Source organism: Eubalaena glacialis, chromosome 11 (assembly GCF_028564815.1).
Source record: "Eubalaena glacialis isolate mEubGla1 chromosome 11, mEubGla1.1.hap2.+ XY, whole genome shotgun sequence".
Classification (NCBI taxonomy): domain Eukaryota; kingdom Metazoa; phylum Chordata; class Mammalia; order Artiodactyla; family Balaenidae; genus Eubalaena; species Eubalaena glacialis.
Genome location: NC_083726.1, coordinates 35,223,362 through 35,247,925, shown reverse-complemented (window position 1 = coordinate 35,247,925; position 24,564 = coordinate 35,223,362). Strand labels below are relative to the sequence as shown.

The window sequence follows — 24,564 nt, the reverse complement described above, 5'->3', positions numbered from 1 at the left end:
GGAATTTCTCTCTCTCTCTCTCTCTGTGCTTTCTTGGGAATCTTAAAAGGGTGAGCTTTCCAAAAAGACAAGCTTCAATATGAAGTGCTTATCAAGCATCTGCTGGCATCATGCTAGCTTGTGTTCTGTTGGCTGAGCTTTCAGTTCATGTGGGAGGGGACTATGTGGATGTGTGAATATTGGGTTGTGAGGTTTATTGGAACTGCTTACAAAGTAACAATCTCCTGCAGTCTGCCCCCTGGCTCCTAATGAGTCACATCCTTTCCGCATGCAAAAGGACTCATGTCCCAAAGACCCCAAAGTCTCATTAACTCATGGCATCAGACTCAGACTTGAGCACAGAATCTTCTCATCTAAATCAGATCCAAGTGGAGATGATCTGATTAGAGAAAGTTCTTTCAACTCAGAGATCTATGAAGTTAAGGGAAAAGTTGTCTTCCCTCCCTCCACCACACCCACATACAGTGGTGAGACAGGACTTGATTAATTACGGGAGTTGTTACCGTTCAATATGGGAGAAAACAAGAAGCTCATGGCAGTCCCTGGTCCATAGCTAAGAAACTACCATCAGTTATTAATAAGGACTTGGTTCTGCTCCATGGGAATGGGTCTCTGTGACTCTTGGTTCTGCCCACTAGGCTTTTAACTCCATTCTCAAGACATACTTTCTTTTTTTTTCCCCCCATTTATTTATTTATTTATTTATTTATTTTTGGCTGCGTTGGTTCTTCATTGCTGCACGTGGGCTTTCTCTAGTTGTGGCGAGCAGGGGCTACTCTTCATTGTGGTGTGTGGGCTTCTCATTGCAGTGGCTTCTCGTTGTGGAGCACGGGCTCTAGGTGCGTGGGCTTCAGTAGTTGCAACACACAGGCTCAGAAGTTGTGGCTCGCGGGCTCTAGAGCACAGGCTCAGTACTTGTGGTGCACGGGCTTAGTTGCTCTGTGGCATGTGGGATCTTCCCGGACCAGGGCTCGAACCCATGTCCCCTGCATTGGCAGGTGGATTCTTAACCACTGCACCACCAGGGAATCCCCAAAGGCATACTTTCTTTTCCATAAGAAGTGCCCTGTTTTGCAGCTGAGAATTTTTCTCAATGTTTCTTTCTCGTAGAAGATTGGGGGGGGGGGTGGTGTGCTAGAGTTTTATTTTTATTTTAGATTATATTATTTTCAATTCAAACTGACCATGCTTCCACCAATATGATTTTCTTTTCAAACTTTGTGTTCCCTATGCTTCTTATTAAGTTTACTCCATTAGACAAAGGCTATATTCATATTTTTGAGAAGGATGTTGTAGGACTACACCATTAAGATTCTTAGAAGCCCATTTATCTTTCTGAAATCTTAAAAGAAGAGAATTGCTGTTGCATCTGTGACATATGATCTTGACATTGAGACCAATATTATGTATTGCAGAGATGTGTATGTTTAGTGAAAGTATAAATCTATACATGAGATATATACCTAATTCATGGTATTGGTGTTCTTTGGAGGGAAAGATAGCAAAAGGGACTGAGGAAGGGAAATGGGGAGATTTCAAATTTTTCCATGTTTGGTTTCTTTACAATAAGTTTTTTAGCAACTATGACCAAATGTTCACTCTTGTTCATTTAGATAGTTTGAAATATTTTGTTATATGATCCTCTGTGTTTTCTATATTTTAAAAGATTATTAATAAATACAAAATCATTTATTTGGTTACTTAGTATTTTCTTCTAGATAGTATAACACTCTACATAGTTATCTTAAAAGTTAGGGATTCAGATATTCATTTAAAGATCATATATCTCATCTTCCCTCTTTCTGCAAGCTTTAAATGTTTCATTAATAAGCCATTGAAATAAAACTAATTACATTTGTTCTTTGTTTTAGGAAAACAATATTGAGACTATCAACTGTGAAAATTTGGAAAATCTCTGTGTTGTTCTTCTTAATCAAAATCAACTGACTTCTTTTCATGGTTTGGATGGCTGCACTAATATCCAAAATCTTGAACTTTCACATAATAAAATCACTCGAATTGGTGAGAACAGTGGAATTTAAATATATTGACATTTATTTCTCATTATAATATTTTGTTTCATTTATTCTTTTTTGAGAATAGGCCACCATCACTAATTTGCTTATTTTATCCAAGCAATACTTATTTAATCTTTTATCCAGATTTATGAAGGAAACAAAATTAGTTTTAATATATATAAAAGGAGTATGCTCCCACCACTGGCAAATGGGTGGTTGTTAGTAGCTCCTTAAATTAGTATATTCACCTCCCTGTTCCTTTTCTTATAACCAACAGTGATCTGAACTCTACTGAAGAATATAATACCCTAGTTTGTTGCCATCATATTGTTATGGACCCTATGCTTTCTATACTTCTCAGCAACTGTCATAACTGTTTCCTTGTATGACACTACTCTCCTTACCTACATACATCACTTGTACTAACCTTTCCTTCTTTAGGTAAGGCTACTAATACCACATAAAAGAAAGAGTTTATCAGTTTGAATCTCCCTAATCATCTTTGTCCCTCCATCTGTCTGTCTGTATACCTATATATCAATAGCATTTCCATCCTTATTCTTTGTAATCCATAAAATTCAGTGATGAAAATGTCTTTTCTTATTTAAGACCAGCCCTTCTATTTTCCGTAAATATACCTGTCATTCTCCTCTGGTACCTTCCTCCATCATTTATCACCTTTCTCATGTCAGATTCTTCTTCTTGCCGTCCGTTGCCTCATCTCTCTTCCTCTTGTTGTCAAGTCTTGTGAAAGAGTGTTCTGTTCTTGCTCTCACTTCTTACTACCCAACTTCCCTCTTCTGCCCACTGAAATTCAGCTTCAACTCACTTCTATACATTTCCAGTGTGGTAAGTCTAAAATAAAAATCTCATGTTTTTTAATACCTGGCTTAAAATTCTGTTTGTTTGTTTGTTTTTAATTTAACTTGTGAGATTCTCAAGGGACTTGATAAGGGCTTAAATGATGGTTAATCAATAATCAAGGATTGGCCAAAAATAATGAACTAGATAAAAACATTACTCTGGTATACTACTAATGGCTTAAATTATTCGACCCCCAGAAGGTACATTCTTTCCACCTTCTCCATCCTATGGTGGTTAGGAAATGTGATCTGGACTGAAATATCACGAAATGGGATGGGAACAGGTGGAGGAGTAGAAGTAAGCCTGCTTTCTGTGTTTAGGCCTGGTTCTACCTACGCCTTCTTGATATTAATTTTATTTGTTTGCCTATATAATATTTTGTTTTTTCTTTCATTTTTTTATTGTTGAACATTTCAAACATTTACAAAATGAATACATGGAGATTCCATATACTATATTCAACATTTGGTCCATCATTACTGTTTTGTTTTTTATTGTATTTTTTCTTTTTTAAAACAAATCCCCAAATCATAAATTTTCATCCTTTCATACCTCAGGAGATGGTTTTTAATAATACGGTCCTTTCTTACTTAACTACAATGCATTGTGTTGCCTAATAAAATTAATAGTGATTCCTTCTATCAACTGATAATCCATAATCCAAATTTCCTTATTTTCTTAAAATTATCAGGGTTTGTTTGAATCATAACACAAACAATGACCACATATTACATTTACATAGGTGTCTGAAGTCCTACCTAATCCGTAGTAGTCCTTCCACTTTTTTTCCTCCATGCCATTGATTTGTTGCAAAACCTATGTTAATTGTCCTAGACAGTGTCCCACATTTTGGGTTTGTCCATTTACTTCCTTTTAGTGTATTAAAATTGTTTCACTATGCCTATAAATATTTCATGTCCTGTAAATGAAAGCTAGTGCAACAGGCTTGAGTTAATTAAAATTTAGTCTTTTTTGGCAGGAATTTTTCATAGGGGTTGCTCTGTGCTTCGTATTGCCTTACGTCAGGAGTCATACAGTGATTATTTGCTTTTAATGATGCTACAGTTGCATGTTGGGTATGTGAGTGATAGCCTAAACGTTCCATTATAAAGTTTCCCACGAACCTTTTATCTAATGCTTTCATCCATTGATTAATGTGGCCTGAATCAATTAATGCAGTGGGGGATACAAAAAATGAGTTTTCTAATTTGAACATTCCTTCCACATTTTTAAAACTGGAATCATTTATTTAATAACTATTTGGTTACCTTGGAATCATTCGTAGAGGAAAGACAGGAATAAATGCCTACCTTTATATTGATAGACTTTTACAGTAAGGTCATTACTTTCAGTGGTGTCAAATGAATTTTCTTTGTTTAATTTATTTTGTTTTGCTTTTGCACTTTTCTCTCTCTCCCTGCTCTTCTCTCTTTCTTAGTGTTCTTATGAACTCATAGAATTTTATAATATAGAATATTTCAGTCTCTTTTCTTATTATACTGCTTGATACTCAAATTGTCCAGTCCTGTGAATTTGATTGAAGATATCAAATATTGATATCTCCAAATTTACTTTTTGAACTTTATAGTTGTGTTATTTTCTCTTCCACTGTAGTCCTTGGTTGATACCCAAACTAACATAACTATTTGCTATGGATTATAATAGCCATAAAATAGTTTCAAAACAACAATGCCAGTATTAGAAGCATTTTAGAAGTATTTAGAAGAAAACTTCTAAATTAATTTTGAGATTTTTTTTTGCATTTCTTTTGGCCCTTACACTTTGTCCCCCAAAGTGATGTGCTCACTTGAAGTATTTTATCTTTGTGATTATGTTATGAATTTGAAATATAATTAGTTCACTTTTCCCTTTGATTCAGTTTTATTTTTGAGATGTAAGACAGATATATGTTTCTACAGACTACATTTAAGAAGACTCAAAGAGATTGTGCTTTCATCCTTTTTCATTTCACTGTTATCCCATCTACTTTTATATACAGATATTTATGTATATATGTGTATAATACATGTGTATCACATATATGATATATGTGTGTTTGTAAATATACATACATATACATATATCTAAGAAATATATGTATATATGCTAATTCTTTCACAAAATATAGAATATTTTAAGTACTGTTCTTTATCTTGCTCTTTTTCATTTTACAACATATATGGAGTTCATAGCCTTCTTTTTCTATGGCTTCATAGTATTCAGTTGTGTGTATGCACTAGAGTTTATTCCACTGGTCCCTGGTTAATGGACAATGGATGGTTTACAATCTTCCACACTGCCATCATGACTAACCCGATACCTTTGTCATTTCATACTTTATCAGATATATCTTTAGGTTAGTTTCCTGATATATATATATTTTGGGGGGGGGGGGCAAAGGACATCTTTAATCTAGGAAGATACTGCCAGACACACTTTATGTGGGTTGTACCACTTTGCACTCCTACCATTAATACATGTTAATGGCAGAGTTTTTTGTTTTTTGTTTTTTTTGCTTTTCTTCTGTTTATTATGTTGTTCTTTTCTATTTTTAAGTTAAATTTGTAATTTAATTATTTATCATTTTTCACTCTTGTTGACATAAGTACTTAAGTCTATACATTTTACTCTGAGCACTGCTTATTCTGTAACTTCTGAATAAGGTATAGGTATTTTCCTCTGTTCTACAATTATATGATGTATTTTATCTTTTACCTAAAATTTTAAATTTCCATATGGAAAGGCCATTTTTGTTGTTATTTTTTCTAGTTTTATTGCATTATAGTCAGAGAATTATTTTTGTGCCATATCTGCTTTTTGAAACTTGTGGTTTTCTAATATGTGGTTAATTTTCAGGAATGTTTCATGTGCATTTGAAAAGAAGGTTGTTGTTTTTTGTTGGAATATAAAGTATATATTTTCATCTTTAAGATCTACATTAGTGATCTTTTATTTTAGGTCTTAAATGTGTACTTGATTTACCTTGGACTGAAGGAGTTGAGCTAGATTGAATGTATCTGTTCTTTTTTTTTTTTTTTAACATCTTTATTGGAGTATAATTGCTTTACAATGGTGTGTTAGTTTCTGCTTTATAACAAAGTGAATCAGTTATACATACACATATGTTCCCATATCTCTTCCCTATTGTGTCTCCCTCCCTCCCACCCTCCTTATCCCACCCCTCTACGTGGTCACAAAGCACCGAGCTGTGTATCTGTTCTTAATCAGCCTACTTCTTTGTGTACATCCTTTTGTTTCTGCATTACGAATGTTGCTCCATGCTGTTATACAGATATTCTTAACTGTGTTATCTTTATTGTAAATTTCAGCCTTGAAAATTTTAAGTTCCCTTCTTTGTCTCTTTAATGCTTTTGTGACTGAATTCTACCTTGTCTTACATGGTTTCATTTTGTTTGTATTTGCCTAATCTAAAAAAACTTTTTAACATTTCTGAATCACTTTGTTTTAGGTATGTACTTGTATACAGCATGGATTTGGGTTTTAGTTTTTGATCCAAGCTTAAATGTTTTTCTCTCATATAGACCATGGCCATTTGCATTTATTAATTTAATTCATATACTTGGTCTCAGTACTGTCATCCCACTCAGGATGATGCTCTCTCTTTCTGGAGGGAGGCCTTGTTGGTAATAAATGGGTCCTTCCACCCCTGGGGCACCTCCAGTTTTTACTTATCTGTTCAGTTTCTATAGGATTTCCTCTGTACGAGTGTCGATTCCGCCTGGATTGTGTTGATCCTGGATACTTATTACCCCACTTAGAAAGAAATTTAGCTTGTGATTTCTTTACCTCCCATTTGCAATGGAAGGATAGGTTGTGGGTATTTTGATTTCTTTGTTGCACTTTATGAATTTCTGGAGGAGGTTTGGGGAGAATTGGATCTAATCAGTCACCATCAACTCCCTTTTTTTAAAATATAAATTTATTTATTTATTTATTTATTTTTGGCTGTGTTGGGTCTTCGTTGCTGTGCGCGGGCTTTCTCTCGTTGCGGTGAGCGGGGGCTACTCTGTTGCAGGTGCGCGGGTTTCTCATTGCGGTGGCTTCTCTTGTTGCGGAGCATGGGCTCTAGGCACGCGGGCTTCATTAACTGTGGCACACGGGCTCAGTAGTTGTGTCTTGCAGGCTCTAGAGCACAGGCTCAGTAGTTGTGGTGCACAGGCTTAGTTGCTCCGCGGCATGTGGGATCTTCCCGGACCAGGACTCGAACCCATGTCCCCTGCCCTGGCAGGTGGATTCTTAACCACTGCACCACCAGGGAAGTCCCCATTTTTTTTTTTTTTTAATATGGGAAAAATATAGTGGTTTTCACAAAGCAAGCTTTTGTTTTGCAAACATTTCAAGGCATAATTTCTAAAATGTAATGTATAATGTTCTTTAATATGTTTATTTGTCTATGTGTCTGTGCTGCCTGCTTTGGGACCACTCATGACTTCTCCCATATGGAAATACTGATACTTTTGATACAAAGTTTTTATTTAAAATTTTAATTTAAAATACATACAGAAATAATTTTGTTGTTGTTGGAATGAAGGCAAGTGCACTGATAATGTATGTTACTTTATTGGTACTCACTGAAGCAAGCTTGAAAAAAAAGGAAAAGGCTGTTTGTAAGAAGAAATGCTTGAACTCCCATTCACTTCATTTTCATTGCCAACAGTGCTGTATGGGATTTTTTGTAGTCAGTGGATTTCCTGGGATAGTATATCTGCAAGACTTATGTGAAAACTGCCATGTTATTAATTGATGTACCTGAGGTATCTATGTAGTACACTCTCAGCAAACAAGGTAAAAGACATCTTTGCTGTCTGTTGGGTACAGTGAAAACACTGTATTTATTGAGTGTGAGAAGAGTATACATGGGAAAGTAGATTTTCTGAAGACCAGTTGGAGTCTGTTTTTCATCTTCTGGTACTGCTTACAGAGATTCTGGTTGAGTTAAGTGAAAAGCATAGATTTTGTCTTTCAATCATATATTGATGCTAAGAACTCTTATGAAGGGGCACAAAGATAGATTTGTGTTTATAAGTTAATCAGTCACTATTCCATGCTATAATATTTCTTAAGGAGGTGAAATAAAATTGGAAGCAATACCAAATATTCTACATTTGTAGTTTCGAGTTTAATTTGTTCCTAATTCTAACTAAGCTATATTATTGCAGTAGTTAATTCGCAATGTTAACTCTAATTACTCTTTTTATTAGAAAACATTAGTGTACATTTTTTACTTTCTTTGCATTTAGGGACTGAAAATAGCAACTCTATCACTCTCTTTAAGGCACTTTATTTGAAATAATTTATGCTGAATGTTTTCCATTCTAATTAAACTGGTTAACTGTAGAAATAGAAACACAATGTGAAATATACTCTTTTAAAGTAATAGTTTCAAATTTAATTCTATAAATTGAAAGTTACAAAGTTAGTTCTTTAATGTTTAAACATATTGTGTGCTGTGACTATAGAAAGAAATGGTCTTAATTATTATTATTAATCATAACTGAAATATTAATTTAAAATATAATTCAAAATGATATCCTTAAGATGTATTACATATTGAGGTACAGATTATTTTCTGGTCAAATGTAGCAAAAACTAAACTATTATATTGGGCGTATATGGTCATATAAATTTTGTAGTCATTTAAAGAATACTTTGTACATTTTTATATTATTTTCTATAATTGGTTCTATTTTGGCAGCAAGTTTTTGACTATAGAGTATTTTTACTTGACCTGGCATTGTTCTTGCATGTTTTGAACGCACAAGATAATTGCTTTAAGCTCTTTAAATTCACTTCAGGTTGATGATTTTAAAGATGGATTTATTTTAATTGGAAAAGAGATTTTATTATAATTTTTAATTCTTAATTTTTAATGTTTTTTTCCCTGAAGTTACACGAATCTTTATCTTTTATAACTCACTTTAATTTGGGTGGATTTCAGTGTAAATTTTAGGGTTTGTTATCTTCGTTATATTTCTTGCTTTCTTTTGCCTGAAATTTCCCATGAGTAAATTTCAGGCAAAATTGGTAAGACTTTTTTTTAATATAAGTAATGTGGAGAAAACTTTTCTTAAATGAATGTTGCCACAGTGTTCATTAAAATTTATAAACTTTACCTATGGGGAATCTTTCATATTTTGAATTAGTATTTTTGATTTAGTTTTTTAATGAATAGCCAAAGCAAATGAAAAATAGGTGATTCGTAAGTTATAATCTAGTTTTCTTTTTTCCTCCCAAAACATATTGAATTTTATTGACTTTCTAGCAGAAACATTTTAAAACTAAACTAATTTTTAAAATCCATGCTGCATGACCAAAGTGTTTATAGAAAAAATACAACTTAAGTATAATAAATATAGTAATAGATAACTTTTTTTTACCACCAGGCATTTCATGTGCTTTATACATATTAACTCATTTTATTTTCACATAAGTGTTATTAGTTAGGTACTATTTAATCTTTTTTTTTTTCCAGATAAGAAAGCTGAAACATAGAAAGTTTAAGTAAGTTGTCTAAAATCACACCGTTAGTTAATGATAGAGCCAGGATTTGAAACTCAGCAGTCTATCCTGGTACCAATTCTTTTAATCGATTCATTCTATTGCCTCTCTCGTAAATATGCATTTAATATTTGAGATTATTACTGTTTTGTTACACCGTATTACAAAGTCTTTATGCTGAAAAATATATAATGATTTTAAGGTTTATTCATTAATAAATTTATTAATGAGCCAATTTATTGAGCATCTGCTATGTAGAAGCACTTTTCCAGGCACTAGAACACAGCACTGGAATATTGCTGAGGATGCAGCAATAAACAAAATAAATGACTATCCTGACTTCCACTGAGATTATCCTACTGATAGATATTGATATAGAGAGAAAGAGAAAAAGAGTAAATTGCCATGTTTCCTTTATTGACTATTGGGTAAAAATGAAAATAAATATGATGTTAATGTCTTTAATGCCAGCAATTTATAAATCATTAATTTATAAATACAGCCCTAGAAAATATTATTGTAAATAGTTAGAGATACTAGGAGATTTTTTTTCTGGTGCTTTATTTTCAGATAATACTGCTTTCTGGAAAAGTGAAACTAGTATTCTAAGTATGAAAGATATTGAATAATTCAACATTTTCGCATAGGCTTGATTACTGTGTCGTGGCTCATAGGGGAAATGTGCCTGGATTAATTCTTGCTGCCAAATGTTGTCATTGGAACATTAGAAAAAATAATGAAGTAAAATAAGATAAAGCTGTAGATATTTTGCTTGTAGAAATGTTTTTCATTATATACTTAGTGAATTCTTTGGATTCCACTAGATGGTGCTAGCTTACTCTTTAGTTTTGAAATGCAACACAATGCCTAGAACAAAGCTGAAAGGGATTTTGCAGATCTGCCAGTCTAGGCTTCTTAGTTTACAGATGGAAAAACAGACCCACATAGTTTTCATCTAACTCCTGGCAGAGGTGGGGCTAGAATCCACATTTCCTGATTCCTGTTTCAGTATTCTTTTTTCCATACAACCTGTATGATCCTGAAGGACTTTTGCATTGAAATTGAAAATCTCAAGTGTAACTCAGCATATTTGTACGTAACTGTCAAACATAGCAATCATTGGGCAGCTAAAGGAGGTAGACCTTTACCAAACACTTTTTTAGTGAAAACCTCCAGACTAATTCAACATCTTTAGTATTGCTGTGCCTTACAGGAGAGTTTTTTTCCCCTGTGGCAGGAATGTTTTATTAGACCATTGGCTCATTTCTGTGGGAAGAATTCTTTGAAATAGATATTTGTAGCAAGTATAGCCAAATGCTAATTTTGCCATGGGCAATGGCCTTTTGAGGGATAAACATAGTTGGCTTCAATTTTATTTTGTGGGACCTAGGAAACTTTTAAAGGGCTAATAAAGAATATACTGAAGCAGTAAACTCAAGAATATTTAAGCAATCCTTTATATTTATTATATTTAAGTCCTTTGAAAGAGACTCTTGAATATTTTTGTGGTTATTATTTGTTTTGTTTTAGATGGATAGTAGAAGAAATAACAGAAATTTTTACAGGGAGAGAATTATTTTCTTAGAGATGTTGAGGAAGTAATGATGTTCTAACGTAAGTCTTGCTGTAAGTCTGTTTTGCTCAGTTCTCATCCTTTATTTGACAGCGAAGAATTTCTAAGATTAAAAGAAGAAGGGGGGCAATTTATTCTAACTTCCTTCCCACCTAGATTCCTCCTTTTGATCCAATGCACTGACTGGATCAAATTACTGTTTAATCAGTTGTTTATAGACTTTTCTGAGTATGTATTAATATCCTATTCCTTCTTCAAGGTTTAGCTCAAACATATCTCTTTGAAGCCTTATTTGGTCACCACAGTTACAGTTTTTTAACTCCTTGTTTTTATGAGGATAATTGTTAGGAAACAATAACTATCATTTTTAGTACCCAACGTTTGAAAGTGTTGTAAATGCTACTTTAAAATATTATTTTTAATCCTCCCAATAATGTGAAATCACCCCCACTCCACAAAAAAGGAACAAAGGATCAGAGTAGTTAAGTAACTTGCTTATAGTCATATAGCTAGTTTTCGAATAGGCATGTGTTACTGAAATTCAGGACTGCCTGCCTCAGAGCCTATTCATTATTGATTATGCAATACTGCCTGTTGATTAAGTGGAGGACTTGTCATGTTAGCAGAGTCCTGGAGAAAAAGTTATATACATGACTCCCATGATGTTTGTAGATTGTAGATCTTCATTCTCATAGCTTTTTTTTGTTTTTCTTTTTAATTTAAATATTTTTGAGGCCATGATATTTGGTGCACACAAATTTATAACTGTTATATGTTTCTGTTAAATTGACCAATTTTATCATTCTTAAATGTCACTTTTCAACTGTATTAAAAGTTTTCTGCCTTAGTCTTCTGTGTCTGACATAATCAAACCAGCTTTTTTTGGACTCAGGACCTTTCTAACACTCTTAAAAATTATTGCGGACCTCCTTCAGACAGCTTTCATTTATGTGGGTTATATCTATCAATATTTACTGCATTAGGAAAAAACAGAAAATTTTTGTATTCATTCAAAGCTTAAGATAATAAAGCCTTTGCATTCATAACAGTTTTAGAATAATAACTGTATTTTTTAAGCAAAAAGATATAGTGAGAAAAGGGCCATTGTTACACATATTTGCAAATCTCTTTAATGTCTAGCTTAACACGAGACAGCTGGATTTCTGTATTTCCTTCTGCGTTCAATTTACTACAATATCACACCTCATATAATTCTCTGGATAACTCCACCCTACACTCTTGAGCAAATGGGAGTGGAAAAGGCAAATAACCTCTCAGAATTATTATGAAAGTAGTTTTGACTCCATGGAACCTTTAAAGGTATCTCAGGATGGGGACACTGGCCCACACTTTGAGAATTACTGTTTTAATGTTTACATAATACATCTTTTTCTGTCCTTTTACTTACAATATTTCTACAAGTTCTATTTTTGGAATTTTTGTAATGTAACATAAAAATTTGTTGTTGTTTTTTTCTTGTTTTATCTAGGCTGCCTGACAAATTCAAGCTTTGATTTGTAACCTTTAGTCCCTAATAATTAAGTGTAATCAATAAAGTTCAATTATTGATATATTTGAGTTTAAAATTACTCTCTTACTATTTGATTCTATTTGTTCTTGTTCTTTTTTTTTTTTTTTTTTCTCTTTTCTTGCCTTCTTTTGCTTTGGTTGAGATTTTAAATTATTCCATTTTTCTTTTCTATCATATTACCATTTTTATATTATTTTACTATCCTTTTGGTTTACTATAGATATTACATTATGCCTTCTTTATTTACCAAATCTAAGTTTATTTAGCACTTTCCTCTCTTTTCTTTTTTCTTTTTTTTTTTAACATCTTTATTGGAGTATAATTGCTTTACAATGTTGTGTTAGTTTCTGCTGTATAACAAAGTGAATCAGCTATATGTATATATATATCCCTATATCCCCTCCCTCTTGTGTCTCCCTCCCACCCTCCCTATCCCACCCCTCTAGGTGGTCACAAAGCACCGAGCTGATCTCCCTGTGCTATGCAGCTGCTTCCCACTAGCTAGCTATTTTACATTTGGTAGTGTATATATGTCAGTGCTACTCTCTCACTTCATCCCAGCTTACCCTTCCCCCTCCCCGTGTCCTCAAGTCCATTCTCTACTCCTGTGTCTTTATTCCCGTCCTGCCCCTAGGTTCATCAGAACCATTTTTTTTTAGATTCTATATATATGTGTTCGCATATGGTATTTGTTTTTCTCTTTCTGACTGACTTCACTCTGTATGACAGACTCTAGGTCCATCCACCTCACTACAAATAACTCAATTTTGTTTCTTCTTATGGCTGAGTAATATTCCCTTGTATATATGTGCCACTTCTTTATCCATTCATCTGTCGATGGACACTTAGGTTGCTTCCATGTCTGGCTATTGTAAATAGTGCTGCAATGAACATTGTGGTACATGGCTCTTTTTGAATTATGGTTTTCTCAGGGTATATGCCCAGTAGTGGGATTGCTGGGTCGTATGGTAGTTCTATTTTTAGTTTTTTAAGGAACCTCCATACTGTTCTCCATAGTGGCTGTATCAATTTACATTCCCACCAACAGTAGCACTTTCCTCTCTTTTCCAAGGCAATTCTAGGGTCTTAGAAAACTTAAACTTTATTTACTCCCTCCCAACTTAATGTGCTATTGTTGTTGAGTATTTTAACTCTGCATGTGTATATATGTATCTATATGTGTGTTTCAAATGCCTTAAGATATTATTATTTTATAAAGTCAATATCATTTGGATTGATCCATTTCTTAAACCTTTCCATTGATCTTTATTCTACCTTTCATCTGTGATATTCCTTTCACCTGAAGAATATGCATCCACACACACACACACACACACACACACACACACACACACACATCTCTGTTTATGTATTTTGAGATATATACTTACCATTTGGCATGCATTTTCTGCATTGTGAATGGATTTTATTTTATTATAGCTTTCCTTTCCTAGGGTGATGTGCAACAACCTAATTGTTGATCCTTGGAAGAAAATTTCTTTTTCCCATTTTAAGATTTTTGTTTTTTGGCCATTGTTTTCATCAGTTTACTCTGATGTTTCTACTGTGGTTACCTTAGTATTCACCCTGCTTGAATTCATTGTGCCTCTTAAATCAGTGGCTTGGCATCTTTATTCAGTGTTGAAAAATTCTGAGCTACCTACTTACCTATAGATCTAGATCCAGATGTATATTCCCTCTATATTCTATAATCCCCTTATGCTTTTATAATTCTCTTACATTTCTTTTGCATCTCTATGCATCATTTTGGATGTTTTCTTGTGACTAAAATTATGGTTCACTAATTCTCTCTTCAGCTGTGTCTAATATAATGTCCAATCCATTCATGAAAGTCTTGTTTGTAGTTGTAGATTTTCAAGTTTAGAACTTTTATTTGCTTCTTTTATTTAGCATTCAATTCACATTTTTATAGTATCTAATATGTAAGTTTCCAATTTTAATTTTTTAATATGTTCAACAAAATTTTATTAATTTCTGTGTCTGGTAACTTCATTTTCTGGATACCCTGTGGATAGTTTCTATTATCTGTTCTCTTGATTTTTGTTCACATGATGTTTTTTCCTTACTTAGTTTTTTGTCATTTTACAGTCAGAAAATACTAAGAAAAACAAAACTATAGAATCAATTTGAGGCTATGATGTTATTATTTTCCTCCAGAGGTCTTTATTTTTTAAAACTACAAGCATTAGTGATCTCTGTGCAGCCAAATCCATGTTTTGCTATTGATATTATTTAAAGCTTGGCTTCAGTACCTTGGGAGCTAGTCCATATTTGGATTAATGTGTAGCACATGGAGGTCCAACCAAAAGTAAGGTAGGGATTTGTTAGGCCTCTTTTGCTGAGGAGAGCTCTGGAGCCCAAATTTTGACCCCCTGAAGCTGCAAGCTTTCCTTTCTCAGAATTAATAGATATATTGAATAATGTGTTCACCTCATTTCTTCTGGAACTTAATCCTCATATTCTATAATACCATTTTAGTTCTTAAATGCCTTCAGCAGCTATGTTTATATTTGTTTTCTCATTACCTAGTCCATCGTTACTGTAAACAGAAAGCCTTTGCTACATTTTGTATTTTCCCCTTCTCTTGTCTTCTTTTGACTTATTTGGTATTTTTCCCCTCATTTCCTCTTTTGTCTCAATCTTTTGATAGTTATATACTTTATTTAGTGGTCACCATAGAAATTATAAAATATACTCAATTTATCTCAAGTTAATTGATATCTTTACCTCAAATTTCCTGACTTATATGTGTTTGTTTTTCAGGATTTTAAATGTATTTTTATTTAACTCTTCAAGCTATACATTATGGTTATTTTATACAGTCAAAGTTTGATCATATTTGCCCATATTTATTGCTTTTATGCCTGTTACTCTTTTTTCATTTAAGATCTTTGATCACTCTCCTTCTTCCTGATATAGATCCTTTAAAATTTCCTCTAGTAAAAGAACTAGTTTGTGGAAGATAATTTTTCTGTAAATGTGCTTACTTAACATTCATTGTTAAATCATAATTTAACTGGATGTATTTTTCTAAATTGAAGTTTATTTTCTTTCAGTAATTCGTAAATATCATTCCGTTACTTTTTTACTTTCATTGTTGCTTTAAGAAGTCAGCTGTCTGTTAAATTTCGGAAACTTTGAGGGTATTTTCTGTGTCTTTTCAAGTATTTTTTTTCTTGTTATTCCTGTTATGAATTTTTATTCTGATGTGTCTAGACATGGATTTCTTTATAATTCATCCTCTTAGGGTCTGATGCAATTATTGAGTATGCGGTTTTCACTTTTAAGTTTTATCTGTTAGCCATTATCTCTTCAAAAAGTTTTTTTCTTCCTCATTTGTTGAAACGCTACACATATATTAGATTTTCTGACTCTTGCCTCCATATTTCCTATATTCTATCTTTCTGTCTTTTTTTGCTGCCTCTAGTTACTTTCTATATACCTATATTCCAGTGACAAATTCTGACTTGCTGTTAATCCTGGTCATTGAGTTTTTAATTTGAATTAATTCTGATTTTCATGTGGGTCTGGTTTTGCTGGGATTTGTTATTTCTGCTAACTCTTACTTATGGCATCTTATTTCTCTGTGTTTTTCATGTGATTTTTTTTTTCATCACCTGTTTATTTCCCTTGGAATTTAAGCTTTGTGATTATTCCTAGTTATGAGATTAAAGTTTGTTCTTTAGAGATTTTTCAGATGCCGAAGGACACAAACAATCTAGAATCATTTGTGCTACATTTTTGGTGGAAGTTTTCTGATCACCATGAGAATGAATTTGAGTCGTAAACCTATGGGAGAGTCAGCTTGTATTTATTATTTTAAAGGAGGATTTTTTTCCCCCTCTTACTGAGATTTGAGATAGATAGTTTAATTTCCTGTCTTCAGTTGGGTATAGCTGATTGGGGTCCAGGTTTACTTGGAATTGCCTGTCATACTTGCCTCCTATTGGTGAATTTTAAGTTTTGTTTCCTCAAACTGTGAGCCTATAGAAATTGATCTTCATATTCACCAGCTTTAACAAGTTTTCTCACACTGAAAACTGGCTTTACTGTTCTGCTTGCTTCTCTTTGCCTACCATATCTATTTAGATTTTGGACTAAGAATTCTTTACTTTCTTAACAGCTCATTTGGAAACATTTTAAAAATGTAATTACTGTTTTTAGTTATTTTCAGGGGTAAAGATCACAGTATCTGAGCAGAAATTTCTGGAAATGAAATTTTGTATTTTTTTCTAAGTAACTTTTAGTCTAATCTACACAATTAATATACGCTTATTGTCTATAAATTATAATGTGAAATGATAAAATAATAATCCATATTCCCACCATCCAGATATAGCCAGTATTGGTGAGCTTTCCAGATTGTTTTCTATCCATTTTAAAAATCACTACTGTAATATTGTTTTGTAATTAACTTTATTCACTTAATAAATTGTGAATAATTGTACATGTCATAATTTAAAAAAATATTCTAGTTGAATTTATCAAGTAAATGATACTTGAGCAGAGATTCTGTCTATATCCTTTTTCTATTTCTATGAGGACACAACACAATCTTAGGACTTGTAGAACGAGTTATGAGTTTTATATTAAAAGTAAAGCTATTTTTGCAAAAAACAGATTTTCATATTTCTTGTAGAAATGTGGAAACTATAAATGCTTTACATGTGTTAACAGAGAAGATACTTCATGCCTATTATTTCAGGAAATTAGAAAAAATTGTCACATATAACTATTAAGAAAATAAAACTCTAATAAGCGTAGCTAACACCTGAATAGAAATTCAAAACTCTTTGAGGAATAACAAATATTAAATGGTAAGCAAAATGTCCTCCTTTATGAAGGAGGCATATTTATGAAAAAATGTGATCAAAATAAGAAATCACTTGAATGAACATGATCTGTAACAATTCAGACAATGATGCCTACTTTTTCTATATAAATAAATGTACTTAGGGTACAGTTTAGTTAAAGAAGGTTTAGATAATTAGTTAAGTAAAGTTTAATTAAACATGAGAAAAAGCTTAATAATACCTGTGATTATTAGAGTATACATAAAGAGATGTGCTCTAGGCATATATTTTATATTCTAATAGTAAAGTAACAGTTAACTTTTTAGTACTTCTTTTGAGATGATGCAGTCAAAACTTTATCACTACTGAAATAGAATATCAACTTGAATTTTTTAAAAGTACAGTGATTTATAAAGTAATCAATTGTTGAAATATTTTAAGGTATTATAGAATAATCTTACGGTGATCAAAAATCATACACATGTGAATTACTGGTTGGAAACATTCATTTTCAGCAAATTTTCCTACAATTTACTAAGATGGGACATATTTAAAAGCTCATGAAAACATTGCTAAGCAATAGAGCAGGAAATTATATGAAAATGTTTTGATTTCAAAATTTTAGACTATCTGTTAGCTTCCTCATGCTACAAATGATAAAATTATCTCATTTACAATTCCATCTCCCCCTAATAATTTTGTCAGTTATAATATTTTTGTTGTTCGGTGATTTATAAAAAGATGTGCTTTGATTAATCTATTTTAGGCAATACTAACTCCTCTATAAGAAAATAGAATAAATTAGGGTATTTACACTTTTTCCAATCTTCTTTTCCCTTCACAATTTTTGTTTTTCACATCAGGATTTATGACATCAAATCAGGATTTATGACTCTATCTTATCTCCTCTAGCAGCATTAGATCTGTATGAAAATGGGTCAATACCAGTCTTTTTTATGACAAACTGCTTCTTTCATCTTCTGCTTGTCTGGATTACATAGTTCATTAACTCTTTTTACATCTTATTTTTCAAAGAAGGACTAGTGGATGCTATATTCCCTGAATTCTTTCACATTCAAGAGTATCTGTCAGTTGCCTTCATACTTGAATGAAAATATAGCTGTGCATTCTATTTTTAGGTCACATTTTCACTTGGTACTTCATGGACATTGCTTCGTTGCATTTTGATATTGTGTGTTGCTGTGGTTAACTAGAGGCTAACTTGATTTTACTCCCCCAAAACTGGTTTCTGCCCAGATACCTGAATAACATTTTCTTTGTCCTTGATTAATAAATTTAGCAAGACGTCTTATTGTCAATAAACCCACATAAGTTTTTTCGTGGAATATAATGTCCTTTTCAAAGGACATTATACTAATATACTATAGATTGTTATTTCTTCATTTCTGAAAATTTTTGTTTTTTATATATTCGAAAATTTTTTGGCTTGGTTCTATTTTTCAATCATGGATGATCCATATTTTGATTGACTTTATCTGTTATGTCCATTTTTATTTAATTAATGGAATCTGTGCTGCTTTATCTTCTGCTTCTTCACATTTTGTTCTCAGTGTGATTATCTCTTGTGAGCAACTCAATCTTTAGCTCTCTGTCCTGTACAACATTTTTTCTAAATTATTTATTAGTTCTATCATGGTGTTATTTTGGTGCATTTGTTTACCTACATCTGTTATTTTAGTATCTTTGAATTCTTGTTACATTAAATTTCTGTAACTGTTCTTCCCTAGCCCAAAATATTTTCAATATATTTTCTTCTTTCTCATGTTTTCTTCAGAATAGGATCCTTACTATATTAGTTATATACTTTGGTGAAGCAGAGTACCCCCAAATTTAGCAATTTAAAACCACAGACATTTATTACCTCCTATTTTCTGTGGATCAGGTATCTGGAATTGCCTTAGTTGGTGGTTCTGGCTCAGGGTCTCTCTTGAGGTTGCAATGAAGCTGTCAAACAGGACTGCCATCATATCAAGGCTCAGTGAGGCTGAAAGATCTACTTTCCATCTCACTTTTTCCTTTAAACCTTTGATCTTAAAATCTAAGAGGTATGCCCCCCTGTCTATGTACAGTGTTCCCACACTTTGGCTATCTAACAAACCCTTCTGATGGATGACAGCATCAGGTTTTCTCATTTTTCTTCAGTTCAGTAACCATTTGGTGATGGTGGTGGTCAGGAATAAATACAGAATAACAGTTCTATTCAGTACTTGCTCTGATTTTTTTCAAATATATTGTTTTAAAAAATAATATACAAGAAGTGCATTCTCATTTAAAAATTTTAAAAATAGAGAAGTATACAATGTAAGCAGTGAAACTTTCTCTCTCTGCTTACCCCGTTCTCTTTCTTATTTTGCAGGAGTAACCACTGTTCACAGTTGCTTACAAATCAATCCAGACCTTGTTCTACGAAATACAATTAATAGATGTGTAGGTTGAAAGTCAGGTATATTCAATAGCTAAAAGCCTAGGTATGCAACTTAGGTTTTACATACAGTAGTACATCATGGGCATACTTCTATGTCAGACTACTTTATATTGAAGATTATACATATTCATTTGATAGATACTCCATAATTTATTTAACTATTCACTACTGATAGACATTTAACTTTTCTCCATTTCTTTGTTTAAATAATATGGCAAGGAATTTCTCTATATATTACTTCATAGTTGTGTGTATGTGTGTGTGTTAATATATAATGGATTCCTAGAAGTAGAAATTCTCAAAGATTCCTTAGTATCTGAGGCTTGAAATCATGATAATTTCGCTAGATTGGAATCTCTGGTGGATTGTTGAATAGATAAGTGTAACTTCTCTGTATATTGATTGAGAATCATGGTGTCTTAATATCTGAAGTTAGCTGATAAGCTTTATTTAATTCTTCCTAGCCTAACATGTCACACACTGATAGTTGTTTCTTACATATGTAGGCAGCCCTAAGGTGGAAACACGTGTGGCATGTTTGAGGGAACAGCCAGGAGGTCAGCATGTTAGAATGAACCAAGAGAAGAGGACAGTAGCAGAGGATGAGTTCAGAGATAAGGCTTCCATTTTAAGGACTTTGGAGGATCTTCTCTCCATTGTCAAATATCTAAAAAGTAGTCTACACTCACTGTCTTCACTTCCACTGCACTGTGGCTTTCATCCTGTTTACTCCTTGGATGCCTCTAGCAAAAGTCTTCGGCTGCTTCACTACTTGTCAAGCAGTGGCCTCTTCATACTCCTTTGCCCACTCTGGCTCACACTGTTAACCGTATATAATTTAGTGTAAATAAAAATGCCTTTGATAATTGTAAAATGTACCTTTACTAATCACTCCCATCATCACAGAATTTCATCTGCCTTTTCCTCTCCCAATTGTTCTGCTTTATGTGCTATTTCCTTTTATTTTTAGCTTTTGTGCCAAATCCTTTACCTTTCTTCAGTGTGTAACCTAATATTACACAGGGTAGTAACTACAGAGAACATATGTAGTCCAATATTCAATCTAAATAAAATTTTCTAGATTTTTAGTATCTTCCATGAAATTTTTACAGACTTCCTCAGCATCTCTTTCCAGTGCTAACTATGATGACTTATTTAAACAACCTTCTCAGTTTTTTCTTTATGGCCACTGAACTATAGTCTAAGGCTCCTCTGATAGTTTTTAGGTTGGAATCATATTGATTTTAAGTTTATCTGGGTAAAAAGGCCACTTGTGACAATCTTATAATACCAGAAGAATATACTAATATTTTATTGGTTTTAATACAGTTGCACCTACTTCATTTGTGAATCTAAGGTAGATATTTCAATGGTAGAAAAATAGCATTCTGCAGTTACATTCTGTAATTACATTCTGCAACAACCTTAACCAAGCATTGAAAATTCAAAGACCCTGGAATTGAATTGAAAACCGTTATTTTTTCAATGATTCCTCCCTCTCCCTTGTTCCATTGTCAACTGAAAATAAAACATTCAATGCCCAATGTATGACTTCTAGTATTTTGTTCAATTTTGAAGTGATATATAATTAAGTCATTCAAAAATACGTCTCTTAGGCACGAGTTTAAATAATAATACATTTTACTTACACATTTTTCACCAGGAAATTGGGCTAAGTCTTGTAATTAGGAATATTGGAAATAAAAAGATGCAGTTATTTAGAAAAAAATTGAAACTCTAGAGTCTGGAAGAATGTATAATAAATTGATCATGGAAATTTTTTTCTTCCAGGTGGCTTAGAATCGTTGAAAAATCTTCAGCAACTAATTGTGGACCATAATCAGTTAATTAGTACAAAAGGTCTTTGTGATACGCCTACCATTATATACCTGGATTGCTCACATAATCATCTTACTGAAGTTGAGGGCATTGAAAACTGTGGATTGCTCCAAATACTGAAGTTACAGGGAAATTATCTAAGTGAGGTAATTGCTTTGAATTAATTGATTTCTGTGATTAACACAGCATTTTTCTTTTGCTAGAAATATCAATCATACATTTTAAAAGCAGTTTTAACTTTTATTCTTTTTACTTATCAGCTGTATTTGATTTCCAGTTTAAATTATTATACAATTTTCACTATTTAAAAAATGTTCAACATAATTACAATATCTTATAAGAAATCTAATTTAACATTAGTTTTTTATAATACTAAAATATAATAAATCATAACTTTTCAGTTATGATTCAGTGTGTAAGTGGGACCAAGTTTATCTGAAATTCTAATTAAAATTTGTCACAAAGTATTAAAAAAATGCTAACTATGAAAATCATTATTGGAAATTTTATTCATACTAAAATTCTCATAATATTATACTTTGATTTATGATATGCTGTTTACCAGAATATGTCTGTTGTTAGTTTTGGTAGGTTTTATTGTTTTAAATTTGGCCAAATGACAAAAATATTTTGCTTAATACAAGCTAATAACCCAAATTTAAATATAGCTTCCATCCTTGGAGAATCATGTTCTTCTAAGAGAATTGCACTTGGATGATAACAGCATTTCAAGTGTGGAAACATTTTCTTCATATTGGCTGCCTTTACTACAAATCCTGAGTATCTCTCAAAACAGGTAAAAATATAATTTGCTTAATTAAGCTTAAATGCAGTGAATGATTAACATAAATGTGTGATCTTCATAATAAGTAGAAAAGCTGTTAGGTTTTTCCAGTAATTCAAGGAATGTACATTACAATAAATTGGACATAAATTATAAATATAACTTCACAGAATTAAAAAAATTAAAGTGTATTGACATATCCTCAAATTTTAGTAGAATTTTAATTGTCACTTATCTTACTCATTTTGTTTCTTCTCAAAAATGTACTTATGGAAATCTCTCAGGGCAGGTTTGTTTATATTTGTAAAGATATAGTTCTTGGAAAATACAGGAGGTAGTTAATTTAATTCAGAAGGATGTCTCATTCTCTCAAATGGTACTTATTAAGTCCTGGAAGAAAGATTTTTAATCTGCTCTCAACTTGCATGTCTTTTTGTAACTGTTAAGATTGATTTAAATTTGATTTCCCTAAGGATATAAAGTAACACTTAAAAAAAAATACCTTAACATTAAGTCGAGATGGGTACCTGCCACAGAAGATCCATTTAAAACCACCAAACATCTGGATCTTTGCAGAGAATAACTGTCTAAAACCAAAACAGGAGCACAATATGTGTATGTCTCCCTCTGTTTAATATTTCATTGAGACCTATTCACCCTAATATGATTAATTTGTTCATCAAAGGCACAAGGAGTAGGGGAAAGGAACTATCTTTAACAAGAAGTTGCTTCTGTGAGTTGTACAATTCTTGCAAAACAAGTGAACAAGACAACTCAATGTTAATATATATGTACCTGTCCCCTCCCAAACGTAGTTTTCTCTCAATCTCTGTCACAATAGTGCTCATCCTTTGAGCATATATGTCCTAAATGATTTAACCTCCACCTATTAAACTATTCTACTATTTGACAGATCAAAAACTGAATCTGTATTTTAAAATTCCCTCAAATTATTTTAATCACATCTAAAATATGAAAGTTGATTTGTCTTTAAAAGGATATTTACCCCGAACAGCACTGTCAGATAATACTATTTAAGTAATTTGGGCCATCACAAACTTATTGGATCTTTTCACAATATTTTTCAGGTAAGAAATACAATTTCAATAGAAATACTCAGCTATGCTTTGGACATATGAAGTAAATCACTCAGTAATTGACATATCTAGTATATTTTATAAAACTAGATCTCAAGCCACATTGATAAGCATAATAATCTTTAAAGAATTTAGAAAATATTTAAATCAAGAACATCTTTTGAGAAATAATGCCTTTATTTCTTTGGACAATTTAAGTCATCAAAGAAATATTCTGCTTTTAAAAATTAAAATTAACACTAGCTGATAGACTCTTACCCTATCAATATGATGTGCCTTGTTTCTCATATCAACCTGATATGACCAGGAATTTTATAATTTTATAATAAACTGGACTATTAAAAAAATTTTAGAGTTGATAACAATAACTGGGTTACTTAAACCAAATAATCCATATTTATAATTTTGTTTGTTTAGCTTTATAACATTTGGATATTGAAGTGGTGTTTGCCATTTTAGGGGATACAAAACTGAGTACCATATGTCCTGACCCTCAAAAAAACTCTTAGATGTAAAATAACAATTTGTTGAACTTAGCTATATAAAAAAGTGGTGAAATTATTATATAATATATGCTATATTGAATTTTTAATAATATTGTCACTTATATTTGAAGATATTTTTAATGGGTCTCTCAAAGCTCTTTGCACAAGTAACCTCCTACCATTTCCAGGAGGATGAAAGAATAAGTCCTGAGGACACCAGGGAAATGTGATTGATAGAAATGAACATATAGAGTAGTGAAATTATTTCCTAAAATCGTAGTGAAAAATTATCTTCAAACTTGGGATTTTTCACCATAAGCTAATATCATTAACTGTAGAAATTACCCATTTTACATTAAGCTTTTACATGTGCATTGACTTTTTAAGAACTATTTTAAGTTTGATAAAACTCAGGGTCAACAGATCTGAGTTTGAATTCTGAATCTACAACTTATCTGTCAGTTGGCACTGATTAACTCTTTTCTCACTACCTGATCCTCAGTTTTTTCACTTGTAAAAGGGGTGGTAACACGTACCTTATCTATTTTATGGGATTTTAATGATTACGCAAAAGGAAAATGTACGTCAATATAT

General features: G+C 32.2%; 1 protein-coding gene across 1 annotated transcript in view; it reads left to right on the top strand.

The window, feature by feature from the left end:
* LRRIQ1 (leucine rich repeats and IQ motif containing 1) overlaps positions 1 to 24,564 on the top strand; it is a 180,109-nt gene that overhangs the window by 24,460 nt on the left and 131,085 nt on the right. Inside the window, exons 9-11 of the mRNA XM_061205523.1 lie at positions 1,872 to 2,022; positions 21,557 to 21,750; positions 22,273 to 22,400. Of these exons, the coding sequence (XP_061061506.1) occupies positions 1,872 to 2,022; positions 21,557 to 21,750; positions 22,273 to 22,400 (473 nt within the window). The remainder of the gene's footprint in view (positions 1 to 1,871; positions 2,023 to 21,556; positions 21,751 to 22,272; positions 22,401 to 24,564) is intronic.